At 36.9% G+C, this 18,105-nt stretch overlaps 1 protein-coding gene across 1 annotated transcript in view; it reads right to left on the reverse strand.

Moving 5' to 3' along the window:
* Positions 1 to 800: 800 nt before the first annotated feature.
* snx19b (sorting nexin 19b) overlaps positions 801 to 18,105 on the reverse strand; it is a 29,043-nt gene continuing 11,738 nt past the window's right edge. The window contains 3 exon segments of the mRNA XM_055166909.1: positions 801 to 3,309; positions 3,428 to 3,515; positions 4,044 to 4,228. Of these exon segments, the coding sequence (XP_055022884.1) occupies positions 3,186 to 3,309; positions 3,428 to 3,515; positions 4,044 to 4,228 (397 nt within the window). The 3' untranslated portion in view covers positions 801 to 3,185.

Consider the following 18,105-nt stretch of genomic DNA (forward strand, 5'->3'; position numbering starts at 1 on the left):
ATACCCCTGAATTCACGAGAATCATTTAATTTCAGCCCTGTAATTGCCAATTTCTACTGAACTAAAGGTAAAAGGTAGCTGTTAACTTGAAGACTACAGCTTCATGACATCACAAAGTGGAACAGAGTTTTGTGCCTTGGAGATCTAAACAGACCAGGACAAAACAGGATTACTCAGACATGTGTGAATGAAATAAATCACAACTCTAGATATGTTTTTGATGACATAACAGCATTACAACATGCCTAAAAGATCACAAGAATCAGTTTTGAGTAATACAGGAAATTTGAAGTGTGGGATGGGGGTTTGCTACCAACTTATCAGCATTGAGTTTGTTAGCTCCATTGTATATCCATTCAGTTGCAGATCTTTTTATGGCTGAAAAGCACAGTCAGTTAATTAAAGCTCTCTCCTAAAACATGGCCCTCTTGTTTAATACCATACCATGAGGAACACTACAGGCAAAGCAACAACAGGCAGATGGCAGACCCTTCAACAAAAAAGTTTCATAGTGCACCATTAACCTAACCTTATTCAGTTTTCTTTTGCCATAAATGTTTCAGTGAGATACAGTCACATTCAGACTGTACTGTTCTTTTACATGCACTCCAATATATGGAAAACAGGACCATAAAGCACTGGTGAGTTTTAGGATGACCTCCAGACGATCTGTCACTGAAGGGGGATATGAGCTGTAACTCTGAACTCATTACTGTTATAGAGAAATTCACTGGTCTCTTGTAAAAAACTATATGCAACTTGAGCCAGAAAAAGAGTGAACACAACATTTCTCAGGGATATTTCATAACTGCATATGGTAGTTTTTATTGTTTTTATTTCACACGTGTGCCCAGGAATAGAGACAGGATACACATGTTTAAGTGAAGCAATAAAATCAGACAAATAAAGTAATATGCCTTTGCCAATGCTGCAACAGATAACAATTATAATATTTTTTAAAGACACATTGTGTAACTTTTTTGTTGGAGGTCCGTCACCTGCTTGTTTCTATGGATAAGTTACATTTATGAAATTATAGGTGTTTTTTATAGCTCAAAAATACCTTAAAAAGGGGCGTTGCCTCTCCACAGATCTGACCTAAAACATTCCAGGCAAAGTGATAACATCTCCATGAAGAAAAGCAGTTGATGGACCGTCCACCACAAAAGTTACACAATGCACCTTTAAACTACAAAAGTGCACTATGTTAGACACATTGAAGGCATGTATTCATTATGTGAAGACATAATATACTGACATAATATATTAGTTATACATTATTTTAATAGTCTATTGAAAGTGGTCAAGTGGTTCACAATTAACATTTTAGTGCACAAAAATATATTAAACACTTAAACACAATAATGATGAAGGCAAAAAAAAATAAAATAAAAAATAAAATAATTAACATGTCAATTGACTCTGTCCTTCAGAACATTTGAAATTTTCTAGACAAGTTAGCAACATTTTTTCTAATCACAAAATCTGGCACAGATAATTATAGACGTTGAAATGTTCTTACTTCTCACTTCTAATAAGGCAGTCAATTATTAATATTCAAACTTCATTCAAAAATCACTTGTAAGGCAACATCCAACAAAAAAAAACATAATGCTCTTAATAAGACACAAGTTTAGTTTGACCCAATGGAAATCAACATACTTCAACAGATCAAAAGTGCAAAAGAGTAACAATAACATAGTAAAGAGGAATTACATACACATCACAAAAATGTAAACAAAAGACAAGCTTATGTTTTTGCCCACGACAACAAACACCAATCAATGCCAGGAAAATAAGGAATGTAGAGTAAGTTAGTGGTGCACTTTAATATAAGGTTAGTGCTAGGTAGTACGCTCCGCAGGGACAGGAGTGAAGACATAGTTCCGGTTGCAGTAATATGTAAACTTCTGTTGCTATGAAACATGCCTAAACCTTTTTATTTTTTTGATAAGGCTAGCAGGTGGCAAAGTTGTTGATTACTATCATTGCTTATAAGATGCAAAAATTTACCTTTAAAGCAACAGAGCTGAACTTTTTGAAGGTGGCACCTTCTTTTTCATGGCCAATGCTGACTGTTTAAAGTCCAGAGAAACCAACAGTCAATAAACTGTCAATATTTTTGAGGCGATATGTGGGGCCAATTTTAATTATTTTTCTCAAATTATGGTATTTAAATTTACAACAAACGCACCCACAGCCCCTTTTTACCACAATCCTTTAATAACGCTGCGTAGTCTCACTCTGTGCAGTTATGTCTTTGTATTAAAATAAAGTTTTGTGTGTATTTTAGGCAGCAAACCAAAATAAAATATCGGCATGTGCTGAAGATTTAAGGCCAATAGCCGATATAGTAAAAAAAAAATCTCAATATCACAAAGAAAATACACATATATTGGACAAAATCTGACCAAAACCCTGCCTGTTTATCATACCTGATGAAAAATATGTGAAGAATTCATGTACAAATTCTAAGCAATATTATGCTATTTAAAATGTGCACTCAACAGACTGACTTTAAGACGCAACATTAAAAAAAAAATCATAATGGCACATTTTCACTTCATTTTAATGACTAAAAAAGTGGAACATATTGGCAGATTGTTGGCATTTCAATGGTTTGTTTAAACAATAACCCTAAGAGAGATATTATTAGTGCAGATATGTAGTGAAAAGATAAACCATAACTTCCTTACTTCACAGTGGATATAAGAGACTACATGAAAAAATACAAGAGATTTCTAATAGAGACAATCCTTCAGGTAGGCTTGGATTAGGGAATTATGGATCTTGTTATAGATCATGAGCATCTTGTACTGAGTTGGGAGACTGTGAGTTTATGGCAAAGAAAAGAAAAGAAAAAGAGCGTTATTCCAACAGCAATGTGCAGATATTTCGTAAAGAACGGAAACAAATGTTGAGCCCACAGATTTACGTAACAGGTGTGTAGACTCAGAAAGGACCATCTGAAGTTAGTTGCTACAGTTTGATAAATAGGAAGTGGTCCGAGAGGAGGAGAGGACATCAAACACGAAACAGGCACTGCCATGTAATCAAAGCTGCAGTAGGTTTGTGTGTTCAAATTGGAGTCAGATTTGAAAATGGGGCAGACCTGCACACACCGAATACACTCACCCACATTCTTAAAGAGAGGCTGAATAAGTTAAACAAGACTGATCCTCTGTTTAGGCCTGGATTTTCTCTGGGACTTTAGACAGACTCTGCAAAAGGCTTCTTTGAAAATCCTCCTCAGATGTTTCAGGAACAAGGTACTCCAAAAGCAGGTCAAATATACAGTAAACCAGGTGTCTATAAGCAGAAATATCGTAAGTTATGGTAAATCTCACTTATGCCTAAATATAAGAGTTAAAATGATCTGTACTTCTACGTACATTACAAGAGCATGTAATAATAATAATAATGGCACCTGTTAATGTATGGATCCTGTAGAGAGTCTAGTGCATTTTGCCAGCTGAGCTTATACTTGTCCGATCCCAGCATATCAGAAATCAGATCTGCAAACAAATGGTTTAGTTACATACACAAAATTGCTACAAAATTGACACCTGTGAGCTTTAAGCCATGATATACTGCTGTTACCTCCTCAAAAACTGACCTGAATTGTGTTTTGTTTCATTCACACATGTTTGAGTAATCCTTTACTATGTCTTTATCTCCAAAGCTCAAAATGCTGTTTTACCTTGTGATGGCTTGTAGTGGTAGTTTTCATGTTAACACCAACCTTTTACCTTTAGGCTGAAATCATCCAAATGATTCTAGTGAAGGTGTATGGAGTTTAAAAAGTGGAGTACTTCCTGACCTGTACCACCAGATGACATCACATGCAGGAACAGAGTGTTTTCTGTTATGTAGGCTTTGTGTGTAAAACATGTGTGAATGAAACAAAATACAACTCCTGGTCTGTTTTTAATGAGGAAACAACACGAGCCTAATATGACTGCTTTAAGTGAAGGATTCATCTAAAAATAACAGGGGATTGAAATCATAATGCATACTGCAGGGCTTTTCATATGTGATCGTACCTGGTAGAAGTTGCATGAGACACTGCAGTGCTTCCTGTTTAGTGTCATCTTTCTGCTGCTGAGTGCGGACCACCTCTGGAGCGGTGGGCAACGTGCCCCCAGGCCACACTGCTTCCTGTATGACCTGCAGATACATGGTCCAGTACCTGGTGCACAACAGGTTAGCCACACTCACATCCAGAAATCTGCAACACAAAAAGAAAGGCATTTAACAGTTAGCTTGAGTTAGAAGAGTCCATGCAGCATAGAAGCATAGGCATAAGAAATAAAGTCTAGAGGAACACTGCATTTGACAAGAAAACAGGAATGAGACATTTTATTGATTTGATTGGCTATTTATCTTATTCATATTAGGTTTTAGGTCAATTACCCCATATTTTATATTATTTTACCTTTATTTAACCAGGATAATCCGTCTGAGATTAAGAATTATAATTAAGTCTGACCTGCAACCTGCCTTTATGAATTAAAAACTGATCTATGTTTCTAAATGAACAGCTGCAATTACTGGAAAATTGCAAAAGCAAGAAAAAACACATGATATTATAGTCTGTATTGTTTTATAATGTAGACATATGTCATAATGGCCAGCACATGTGAAGCATTTCTTCATACATTAACAACTCCTAGTTCAAGGTGGAGTGATCCTGGCAAAGGTTAGTTAACCTCCTGACCTGAAAATCCTTCAAAGTGACAGTTATTTAAATGTGTTGCGACCCTATCATCATGGCTGACCTGCCCAACACCGAATGATCCTTGGCAAACCTCTCCCTCCATACATTCCCATGCGGATTTGAAATCATGTGCGTTCTGCGGGCACTTTCCATGAATTTCTTAAGATCACAGTTGGATTTTGGGTCATGTGAAGAGGTCTTTTTGCGGCAGTGTGCAGCTCAGTGACTTTGACCCTTTTGTTGTGACGCGACCCTTTTCACACCAAGATGCCCAGAGGGGTGGAAACATTGCCCGCCGCCTCCCAGACTGGCCGGGACAGTTATTTAAAGTCTGCAAAAGCTAAAAACGACATCTCAATGTAACTCAAGCATGTCAGCATTGTATGGGTCGGACATGTGAAACTGTAGGGGAGGCTATAAGAACGCTACAGTGTCTACGTGACAAACAGCAGTGCACACAGGGACCGGGCATTCTCCATTTATAGTCTTCACAAACATAAATTCTGCAATGTTTCCAGGAGAGACAGAGCTGTGTAACACCATGCACATGCTCTTATGCAAGGTAAAGCTCACAGTGGAGCCCAAGTATGAGGGACATGTTATGCTGCTTTCACTGACTTGTGGCCCCTAATAAAGTTATTTCATTTGTGCTGTATGCAGAGGTCTGGACATGCCGGCTTCCATTTATAGTTTCCACTCTGTTTTCTTGCTTTATCTCATAGGAAAGCACAGAAGAAGCCAAAAACTCCAGGTTATTCTATACTACACGTGGGGGTGGGACCAAGTATGGGACAGTACATTGTGAACTTGCCGGAACATCTTATTTTTCCTGTAAAACATGCGTAGTATGTAATGTTTAAATAAATAGGTTTGAGACAGATAAAACCACAAATGTTTCAAAAGTGGATTTTTCAGTCCACTTGAGCTGCCAATTGACTATAAATATATCATTTATTGAAAAAGTCCAGGACAAACAGTACAAATCTTCTTGTTTATGTGGTTTCTTCCAGCACAATTACCATCTGATACAAGCAAATTACTGTCCAAAGAAAAAGTTAAAAAAAAAAAACATAATATGAGCAAACTATCCATTCTTGTTCTGTTGTTTGTCATTATGGGGAACATAAGCTTCTACTAATAATATTAGTATTACTGTGAGGAGACATACAGGGACTGTACTTGTTTTTCACAGCTATTGATCATAAAGAATTTTTAGACAAGATGTTTTGTTCTCTGCAGAGGAAATCTAGCATTGCTCAGTTGCTCAATCAAGAACTTGTTGATTAGTCGATTAGATACACAATTATTGTTTTTGTCCCCCTGATGAAGGCCAGTAGGCTGAAATGACATTTTAAATTTAAAGGAGAGTGCCTTGTTTTTTTTAATAATTTTGTATACATTGACAGTCACTTGAACAAACACCACTATATTTTGTTTGCTTTTCATCAGTGCCTGGATATATATATGCAGTGTTCCTCACTACCTTTCATAAACAATTATTATAAACCAGCTTAAGGATAGGCGGTATATCGGCACCAGTATCGGTATCAGCTGATATGATTCAATGACTCAATATCATATTGGATATATTCAATACTGATATTTTTCACACTGCCAGACTCAAAGTGCCCTTTTAGAACAGACTAATGAGTCAAAATGGAAATATAAAGGCATCATAGCCTTTTTTATACAGACATGTAAGAAATACATTTGTATCCCACTAAAATACATCCTGTTATTGTGTTTACAACAGCAAAAAGTAAATTTTTGATAGTTACTTTAACCTAATATAAATTAGTTGGCCTTGGTATGGATTTTAAATGAAAAATATAAATATCAGAATATATCAGTTATCGGCCACAGCAGCAAAGCCGAATATCAGAAATGGCTCAAAAAAATCCATATTGGGCCATCTCTAAACCAGATACAGGTGCTAAGTGACAATTGTATCTGGGGTGGGCTTACTTGACAAAAATGTAACATCTCAATATTATTTTGGAGTATCCCAATAATATTTTTATAATCTACCCACCTAAATCTAACCATTAAAGCTGTAATTATCAATGACATTTGGCATAATTGTTCGAGCTACATCTCTCCTCAGAAACGAGTACACTTTGGTTCCTGCTGCGATAAACTCAGCAGGTGTACAACAAAGTTTATTACTCTTTGGATTGTACCAGTCATAGACAAGCTCCATAAATTACTGAGAACTTTCCTCTGTCCCACAAACTGAACTCAGCACTCACAGCCAGATGTACAATAACCCAGTGACATTATGAAGGCTAATTTACAGTTGGGGATATAGGATTTCACTGTTAATGCTTTTAAACTGGAGTCAGTGTGAAAGAGATGGGTGGTCATACAGTACAGTATGTCCAGGGCTGTTTAGAAGTCTCTATAAAGATGTGAAAGGGACTTGACAAGTGCTGATTATAAATAACCATAAGACATAAGGTACACTTCATTGTCCCTGCAGGGAAATTTGTCCTCTGCATTTTACCCATCGTTCAGTTCCACTGGGAAACCTGTCAGGAGCACCCATACAAAACCATATTGTGAAACATTCCAGACAAAGCAATAATATCTTCACTGTGAAACCATTTGATGGACCTTCCATCAGAAAAGTTACACAATTCACTTTTAACCTTGCACAGCAAGATGAGTTTTTAAGATGTCTGAATTCACAAATTCACAAGAATCCATCTTGGCGTGTGACAGATGTACTTCAGCCTATTTTAACATCAGTATGGGCAATTGTTTGTGAAAAATGTGCAGAATGATGAGCATTTGTGTGCTGAGAGGATGTCTGTGCTTTTCTCTCAACTAGATGCAACAAAAGTTTGATTTTTGGGCTTGTTCCGCTGTTATGATATTTTGATGAGAATCAGATTAGTCCAATCAGCAAGAGCCATTCCAGATTGATAATGTGCAGAACTTAATTGAACAGAGGGAGACACATATCAGCCTGGCGTGAGCCAGGTTAAATATATATATCCAACAGTATTTGGATAAGTAACCCTCCAGCTATGGGTACTCTGAACAATGAAGTTACCCCAACATCTGGAGAAGGGCTATAGCCACCCACTGCTCCTGAAAGCTTGCCCCATCAACAATAAATGGGTCCAATGCAGAGGTCCAATTTCTCTCTGGGCCCTATGTAACTTTACCAATCCATAATAGACTGGACACTGGACAGATCACTGAAGATTTCTTTGCTGAATTTAAAGCTCAATTTTAATGCCCTTTAGTGATTCATGATCTTCAGCATTGTACATACAGTAGCTTTGCCAGAACAGAAAACAAATGACTGGTGCCTAATGTACTGGATTTATTGAAAACCACAGAGGAGTTGTTTATTGCACCATGTCAGCTCCTCTGTGTCATTTTATATTAGTCCCTTTGGCAGACAGCACTGTATTGACACAGCTACAAAAATAAATAAATTCATTAGCACCATAATTTCCCTGCTAAAAAATGACTGGTGTAATTAAGAGCTGGAGTGGAAAAAGTGACAGTGTGAGGAATCAGGAGCCATAGAAACCTTGGACCAAGACTCGTATTGTGTGAGTTGGCAGACGCTGACGGAGGAGCAACTGGCTGTGCATTAACTTTACATAAAATACAAAAGCATGTAATGATACCTATGGTGAAACATGTTTTTATTTAAACATCTTGACAAGACTAGATTTGATTGACAGTTAATGTATTTCTTTTTTTTTTGCACAGTATTTTTTGTATAGTTTTGTGTTCGTGTGTAATGAGTATGTAGAGAGGGGTGGGTTATGAGACTTGTTTTTGTTATGTATAATTTTAAAATTGAAAAAATAAAAATAAATAAATAAATAAATAAAATGAAAAAAATTGTAGATAATAGTATATGCATAAAATGTAATGGCATGATTATCGCATATTATTATTGAGTCTGGCTAATATTGATACTTTCCGTGAAGTCATCAACATTCTCTGGGAGAGTGAGGCTAACTGTAGGTATGCTTTGTCTGAGGTTTGTTAGACTTTAATCTGAGCTTTATTTTAACACAGTCTGACCTTAAAGAACTGACTTTGTTAGAATTGCAACAGAGGAGCTGATTTGTGCTGTTAAACAAGTCCCTCTCAAATTACATTACAGTCACAAGCCAGCTAGTATTAGCCAACAGTTTTTTAGTTACTCAAACTCATCTTTTTTGTTGAAAATCAAACATCTTGTTTAAATCCATTTTGTATTTTTTTTCCAGACAATTCTAAAACGTTTTGGCAGTGTTGCATGCATTGTGTCTCCATAGTAACCAGTGAGCATTCCACCAATACACACACATGTAGAATACCCCCAGCGTAATATCAAGTATCATTTGTTACATTATTTGATTTGACTACTACGGTTGGTGCTACATACTCACAGCAAGAAGGTCCTAGGTTCAACTCTTGGGACCTTTTTGTGTTGAGTTTGCATGTTCTCCCAAGCAGAGGAATATGGCATAAGATGTGTTCCCATGTTTTCCCTCATACTGATCAATCATAACTTCTACAATTGTTTTCTAATTAAAAAGTACTAAAAACATTTTCAATATTGATTTAATGTGTGAGAATTTTAATTTGGACAGTGGATATAAACACAGAAAATTCCAATTTATTTCTCCAAGTCTGAACTATGCTCCAAACCAAATGTTGTTACTAAGAATTGGCTGCAAACTTTTTGATTAAAAACCCCCAAGAACATCATCGACAACTTTAAACTACTGAATGTTGATTTGATTACAGTTTGATTAGATATACAGTCCTTAGCCAAACACACAACAAACCACAACACGCACTTTGTTTGTCCAATGCTGCCATGAAGACACTTATGTATTACATTCAACATCTGTCAGTGTTTTTCTCTACTTCCATTAGAAACACCAACATGTGAACATGCACATAACAGCGTATTGAATGTATGTAAAATTGCAGGCCTAAGCAATTTACATAAGTGTTTATTATTCCAACTTTCTATTTTTGGCCTTGTAATGTGTCTCATGTAATTCCCAAACATTTTTCTTGGGTCAGTAACAATGGCTATAGGAGGAAAATTACACTGGGCCTCTGAGTTGGACCAAGATCTGTTACAGGCTTTAGTTATTATTTCCACTGTGAAAATGTCATTAGGACAAATAGAAAACAGAATACAAACTGTCTAACCACTCAGTTAAAAAAAAGAAAAAACAATCATTACATAATAACTTTAGAAGAGATGCACCAATCCTATACTTTTTTGATAAGGAAAATAGACACACTAGCTTTACGTTTTTGCTGATACCTGACACATGAGATAAGTGTTGTTTCATAGAAATTACAAAAACAGACCCAATAAATATGTCAATAAATATTTTTTTTTGTATGGAGATTTGGTGACTAAAATGTGAGCTCACATTAAAACTAGTGCCTTGCCAAATGGAACAATGGCAGTATGCTGCACTGATGGTATGTACCAGAAAAACATATGTCACCTGAGCAAAGTTAAATGTGCAGAGATGAGGGGAATTAATGTAAAACTTCTGCAATGAAGTCAGTTATGATCTGCTTTGTTTGTATAATTGTACAAGACCTCTTCCTCTATTTGGAGACAAATTGTGCAGGTTTATATAAAATCCATGACAGGGAAAGTCAAAGCAGGTGACTAAACATATAGAAATCACAATCATATGTTTAGCTAAAACTTTCAGAACGTGCACAAGTGCAGGTGTTTTTAAACTTTTTCATTGACAAATACCACAGGGCAACCTGTCAGGAGGAGTGGGCACCTGGGGATCATCTCCAGATCTTGAGCTAAACTCAGGACTACTTTAGCTGGACTTTTTTTTACCTATAGTGCATGATTTGGGTATAACTGGTAACAAACAAACTTAAAATGTGAATTACATGCCTGGCTGATCAGACTTCCTATAAAAGGAGTGGTGTTTCAAATAGTGTGATATAACCACCAAACTGTATCTATTAGGCCTGAGTGTTTACTCTGGTTTCTATTAAGAGGTTCCTCTGTCAGTGAACTCTGTTAGAGCAGACTCTTCCTGAGAGAACAAATGAAGAAGAACACAATATTTACATCTCCACACATGAGACCGTTTATCTGAGGCCTGTTTGTAATAAGCACAGAGCAGACAGGGCACACGGAGCAGGACTGGCCCATAGAGCAGAACTGGCCCACGTGTTAACATTTTTCCCCTCATATTGATGAATCATAATTTTTAAATGTTTTTTTCTTTTTAAAAACAAGTAAAACATGCTTTTAATACTGATTTCAGTTTAGGCAGTAGATAGAAAATTCAAATTTATTCCCCCAAGTCTGAACTATGCTCCAAACCAAATGCTTTTACAGAGGACTGGCTGTAAAGTTCTTGATTAAAAAGTCCCAAGAACATCACTGACAACTTTAAACTAGTGAATGTTGATTTGATTAGTTTGATTACATGCACAGCCCTTAGCCAAACACACAACAAACCACAACACATACTTTGTTATATTCAACATCTGACAGTGTTTTTCTCCACTTCTATTAGACCCTAATAAACCAAAATCTAACCATGTCCGATAATGTACTGCATAAGTAACACTGCATCCCTATGGAATTTAGTTACATGTTTATTATTCCAACTTTCTATTACTCCTTATAATACATCTAATTCCCAAACACTTTTTGGGGTCAGTAACAGTGGCTACAGGACCGGCCCATAGAGCAGGACTGGCCAATGTAGAGATGGACCTCCACACCAGAGCATAACTTTAAGGGTAAACCAATACCACAGTTACTTCATATGAATACCCTACATGTGTCTACCCTAGCACACCACATGTGTGATACTTTTCTTTTTAATTTTTAGTCATCTCTTTTTTCATCTTATTTAAAAACATTTTTTGTAATAAAAAAATCTACTAAACATTTTAATACTGCATATGTACAAAACATTTGCCATTACTGAATTTGTAAATGTATCTTTCTTATCTGGGAGTACTAATTTAAGATGTTTTTAGACATAGATACAACTAGTCCAATCACAAAGCAGTAGTCTTAATTACAGTAATTACAGTAATACTGGCTGTCAATCTGTGCCCAACTCTTTCACCACCACCAATCACTGACTCACACATTACATTTACACATAGTGAAGGTGGGTAAAGTGTCTTGCCCAAAGTATATAACAAGAGGAGTACACTGGTCAGAGGTGGGATTGCCAACCATCCAAATAAGGTGCATAATGAAGAGCATCTGATATAAAGCAGGGCTCACATTTGAATGCAACACTAACGTGGAAAATTTACTGTGGAAATTGAAAGTCAAAGATGAATTGTTGTGCCATTTACCATTGATGGAAGAAGTATCACATTAAAAAATCTACTTAAGTAAATGTATTAAAGTACCTGCTTCAAAATGTACTTAAAGAATCAAAAGTAAAAAGCATTTTGCGCAGATTTTATGATCTAATAAAGCTTCAGATTTACAGATTTTTTATAAAGAATTGTACTGCATTTTGTTCAGCAGAAAGAATTTAATTGACAGTGTTTTTCCTAGCTGTTTTTATTAGAATATTTTTGCTTGCTTTGTGTTAAAAATAAACCTTCAGGCTTTTCAGCAGGTCTCAAACAATAATAAAAAATACTTTTACTTTTCAGTTCTGTTAAAAAAAAAAGTGGTGGTAGTGGAGTAGAAAGCACAGATACATGCTCTCAAATGTAGTAAAGTAAAGTAAAAAGTATTTACTTTAAAATGTCCTTAAGTAAAGTACAGATATCTAAAACGTATACTTAAATACAGTACTTTATTAATTTTACCTTGTTTGTTACTTTGTTACGTTCCACCATTGCCTTTTACAATACACTAAATGCTATCTATGGAAAATTCATACTGTAAAATAATCTCCCTGTTACTCTGACAGAGCCCGGTGCCTGATTTGTTAAAGTGTGAAGATTTGGTGTGGACCAGGTGCTGAGTAAAACCAGGTCAGGGCGGAGGCAAGGGGTAAAATTAGAGCAGAGTCCATGTGAAGCAGATGAAGTGTTAATTGTGTTGCTTTAGCACCCAAGCATTACCAGGAAAAGACAGACACTTCAGAGATTGTCTTACATCTGTTTATATTGCAGACTGTATTTGTGGACACACGAGATGGCCCTGATCACATCACAGAATGTCTGGGATCAAATGAAGCTCTTATTTTAAGCACGGGTTTGTTGATATTGGGTTTGGTGGCTCAGTGGGTGTTTATTCTAATACAGTATAAATAAGCCCAAAGTTTAAACTTTGCATTAAATAACCTGCAGTAATATTGTTGAGTACTGTAGTTACCTGACCAGCCGGATCCATGTGCTTTGGCAAAACTTTACAAAGACACATAGGTCTGGAACAGTATCCTGGTATGATTGATAGGCAAACTAACCACTCAGAGATGCATTGTCCTACGTGTCAAAACAAATAAAAGGGGAAAAACAATAAAAATGGGGGAAAACAGTAAAAAGGGGAGAAAAAAAAACACAAATGAATTCTGCAGATTCAGCAAGGAAAGCACCTAACTATTATTTACCTAAGGTTAAAGAAGTTTTATATTTTGTAGAAATTTCACGAGATATGAAACATGCTACAAATTAGCAACTGTGGCTGAACCCTCCCAAATTAGGACAGGGTTTGTCACTCTCTATGTCTGAATCCAGACATTTCTGAATTTGAACATAATGTAGATGGGACTGGCTGATCAGGCAAATTGGATAGTACAACATAGTAAATTGTATACAATACAATAGACTTGGTGCTGTCAATATATTAGTCAGGGTAAGATAGCTGTAACAATCTTTCTGATGAAGGATGGAGCCAGTGACATTTGGCAGCAGGGTGTGAAGAGTCGAATGAGACTGAAAACTCAATTTGCTCAGAAAATTTCTTGCTAGTTATCCTTGTTATGCTATGAGGCCAGTGCATAGACTGTAAATGGGCATAGCTAACCTCTGGCTCCAATTAACTTTCTACTGAAAAACCGTCACATCTCTACAAAACCGTTGCTGTCAGAGTAGTCATTTTGGTCTTAAAATGTTCGTATTAACCCGCTCTACATGATCCTGGTGTTTTGGGGTTTTTTTCACATTTTTTTCTCACTATTTGCACTATGTGCTTTCCCTGTGTTCTCTCCTGTCAGCATTGCTAAGCGCCCTCCCCTGCTAAACTAGCAGCAACGGTTTATTCAAGTAGGACTTTTGTGGGTTTAAGAGCGGTGAAAATTTAGGACCAATAGCAACTAACAACTTAAACATAACATAAATTTGTTCTACCTGAATGGTGAAAAATCCTCAAAATGTCACCTATAACAGGAATCTGAAACTTACAAATAAGACAAACACTGACATACTAAGCAGAAGGACATCCATGTATTGTTTCTGCCACAAAAACATCCATCAAACTGAGCCATTGCTGTCATCACCGCTGGAGCTTTTGGCCAGAACCACCAAGATTGCTTTTCCCTTTGCCGTATTAAACCACACATTGATTTTTAACTTTTCTACATGCACAGAAGAGAGCTCCTTCAACCAATTAGACCTGACAAATGCCAAGTAATACTATATGGGAGATTGTGGTTGCGTCGGGCTCAGTCTGAACAAAATTATTGCTACCATGAAAACCGCAGTAGTTGTTTTCCAGCTCTATTCTGTCAAATTGTTATTTTTCACGTTGAGAGGAAAGTGCTCAAAAGATGTTTAGCTGTCGGCATGTGGCCTCGGTTTGGTTTAGTATGGACACTTGAGTACAAAATGGTAAAAAATTAGAACATAATGTCTGACAGCATATCCATTGATTTCCATGCAATACTGGTTACCTTATAGGGACAAAAAGTTGAGATACAAAAGGCTTATCTGGCTTAGGGCTACATCTATTTTTGTCTGCCTTCCAACATGATTATTCCAACTTTCATCTACCATAAAGTATTATGTTAAATGAATTTAAAAAGCAATTTGGGCTGTAGTCAACAAGTTCTAGGTTGACCGAAGACATCCACTGTGCATGTCTGCTTAAAAGGTAATACAATGCACAAAGCTGACCCTTTTGAGCTTCAAGCTGTGTCATTCACATGTTTGAGCACCATAACTCTTTATTATTAGTCTGTCTACATCTCCAAAGCTCAAAATGCTTTGTACCACCTTGTGATGTCATGAAGAAGAAGTTTTCAGATTAACAGCTATATAGGCAATTCCAGGGCTGAAATTATCCAAATGATTCTAGAGAAGGTGAATGGAGTTTAAAAACACAGTGGAGCACTTCCTGTATTACCACATGACATCACAAGGTCGAACAGGGTGTTTTCTGAAGAACTCAGCCAAAATATGCAGGATTTTTGTGTTAAACATATGTGAATGAAACAAAACAAAACTCCAGGTATGTTTTTGATGAGGAAACATTACTACGTAGATCAGAAAATACTCTAATATGGGCCCCTCAATAAAATCAGTAAACAAAGATAAAATTTTGACCAATTAATTTATTAAATTACTACATGCATACAACCCTAATTTGCCTTTAGGGCTGCAGCTTTCTAATCGGTCAATACCCGATATTAACTGATACCACAGCAGAAAATAAAAACATCATTTATGTTATGTCTCTCAAGTAACTACAGAACAACTATGTATAAATAAAAAAAATCTAACATTATGAAACTTTCTATGCCGACTATGACCAGTAAATATTAATTTATGTAAATCTATATGTTCAACCAGGATATCAGCTGAACCGATATTTGGAAGTACATCCGAACGAATAAATTTTTCAGTATTGGTATGCCAATATCCGATACCAGTATCAGATCGGTGCATCCCTCATTAAGACCTCTACAAACATGGTCATAGTTATACGTTATTTGAGTATTAAGTTTGCAGTTCAATTCTCAAATGCCCCAAATCAAATTATAATTTACTCAAGATTCAAATTTTGCATATCTCCAAATCAATTGCAGTCCATTTTAGTTTGCATCTATGCTTACATAACTGTTCAGTCTTTAATGAGTAAACTGCAGGTGCCGTTTTGTTCATCACAAGCTGACTGTTAATGTTAAAAAATATGTGAATGAATACCAATGATATGACATGCAAACAGACAAAATAGCAATGCTATGACCCTGAAGACCTTCCCAGAGTTACCATTTAAGGTGGACACACAAAAGTTTAAAAGGATTGTGTCTGAGCTAAAATAAGCTTTTGGTAATCTTTCAACAAATGAGATGTCAGTGCAGAGGAATGCCCCTGGAGAAGAGGACTGGTTCGGTAATAGTGTCCTTAGGCTCAGGTGAAGCAGTGAAACCCACACCAACGATGAGAACAGCCTAACACCACATGACTTCACCCCTCTTCTGGATTTAACTGCTAATAAGTTCAGATCACTCGACTCAGGCTAAGTTTATCAAAGCAATAATGAGCCGTGTGATGTATCCCAGAGGAGCACTGGAGTCTTGATGCAACTGACTAAACAAATTGGAGAGGCTTTACTGGTGGAACTCGGCTGATGGGTGTTTTGTGGTCAAGCACATGGGAGATGACAGAAATGATCAAAACCAAAAATCTCAACATTTATAAAGAATGTGTACTAGATGGCCAACCTTCATATACTGGCCAAATCTCTGTGTTAAAGCCTGAGCTCAGATCTTAGATCTAAGAAGCTAAGCAAAGTAGGGCCTGGTTAGTACTTGGATGGGAGACCACTGGGAATTCCAGGTGCCACAGTGGAGATTGGCAACCTTGCTTCCATCAGTCTGCCCCAGGGCAGCTGTGGCTACAATAACCGCTTACCTTCACTGAGTGTGAAGTAAATGAATAATGCACCAAAATTGTAAAGCAAGTTTGAGTGTCTGGAATACTGGGGCAAACACATTTGAATTGAATTACCTGGTTATGGTTGCACAATAGTGTTTGGACTTGGCTTGGCAAAACTGAAGATATAAAAATGCAAAAAATGACATTTTTTCACCTGGTGCAAAGTGATATAATTCCTAAAAGATGATCACGTTTGATACAGTAGAATATGGCCTTTAACTCACACATGAGAGAGCTGCACATGCTTATATGAAAACCTCAAAATGTAATATTTATAGATGCGAAGCAGATGTAGTGGAGTTACTAAACGTGACAGGGCACATGGCTCACATCCATCTCAAACAGTGTGGCGGAGAAACTGTGATCTAAACCTGATCCAATGGCAGAGGGTCTCATCTCCAGAACAGCTGGGATGTCCCATCTCAAGCAGAGCTGATAGATAGTGGACAGTTATGTAACCACCACCTTTTCCATCCAACAGGCTTCCTCCTTCTCCCCATACACACACAGTCTATCATTATTCTTTGGCGGCCCACCCAGCCAAGCAAAGGTACGTGCTTGTTTTTTTGTCTGTGTCTGGAGCCCGAGACACATATGTCAGGACAGGAACACACAGACGCCCTCTGACTGTGAAAACAAGCGGCTGTGTCAAAAATCCTGAGGTATTCCTGCTCTGGGGCCAATCATTTTGGACTGGACTCTAATCTCCGGATTCCCAACAGCCTGATTCATGAGCTCTTCATAGAGTAACAAGGTTTCAGGTCTTATGTTGTATTATGTCATTACAAAAAATAAAAAGGTGACAGACATGTAATGAGTTAGAAGATGATGCCAATAAAAACATGATTCTAAAAATAGAACAGAATCCAAGAAACATTATCATCTTTTATTCTATATGGACATATAGGGTGATTGGGGTGATTGTCTGCCATGATCTATATTAAATACAAGAAATGTGTAAGTCTACATTAATGACACCACAGGATAAACAAATAAATAAATGCATGTGGGCAAAAGATCAACAAATGGTAGTAGATTTTCTCTTAGGCAATTATAGCTGAGACAAATGTTTTGCTGTAACAACTCTAAATGGCAAATCTTCAAAGAACATAAAATCCTACAAACTGATATTACAATGGTGTATAAGTTAGTCCACTATGACATCATGTATTATAATGAATGAGATCTGTGACAGGAGGCAGCAAAGGGCCACACAACTCCTTGTTCGTCAAGCTACTGTCTGTCAAACTGTTCCCTTGGTATTAATTAAAGGTGTGGTGCAGTCAGTGACAGGCAAAGCTAAGGACAAAGATTGAGTGAGTGAGACCTCACTGTGTGACAACTGCTGACAAGCCTTAAGTCCTCCAGTGCCCTCCTCATCCTCGCCTTCATCATCAAGCTGTCAGCGAGATCTACTGGTCCCAGCGCTTGTTTATGGAAGTATTAATAATGCAATATTAGAACACAAAAATAAAGGACGATGTCATTGTGGAACAGGTGTGGTTAAACACTGGTCACATGCAAAGCTCTGAGAGATTAACAAGCTCCTGTTGTGTTAAACATGAAAA

The sequence above is a fragment of the Boleophthalmus pectinirostris genome, unplaced genomic scaffold, assembly GCF_026225935.1.
Source record: "Boleophthalmus pectinirostris isolate CB_2022bp ecotype Guang Dong unplaced genomic scaffold, ASM2622593v1 HiC_scaffold_9, whole genome shotgun sequence".
In the NCBI taxonomy this organism is placed as follows: Eukaryota; Metazoa; Chordata; class Actinopteri; order Gobiiformes; family Gobiidae; genus Boleophthalmus; species Boleophthalmus pectinirostris.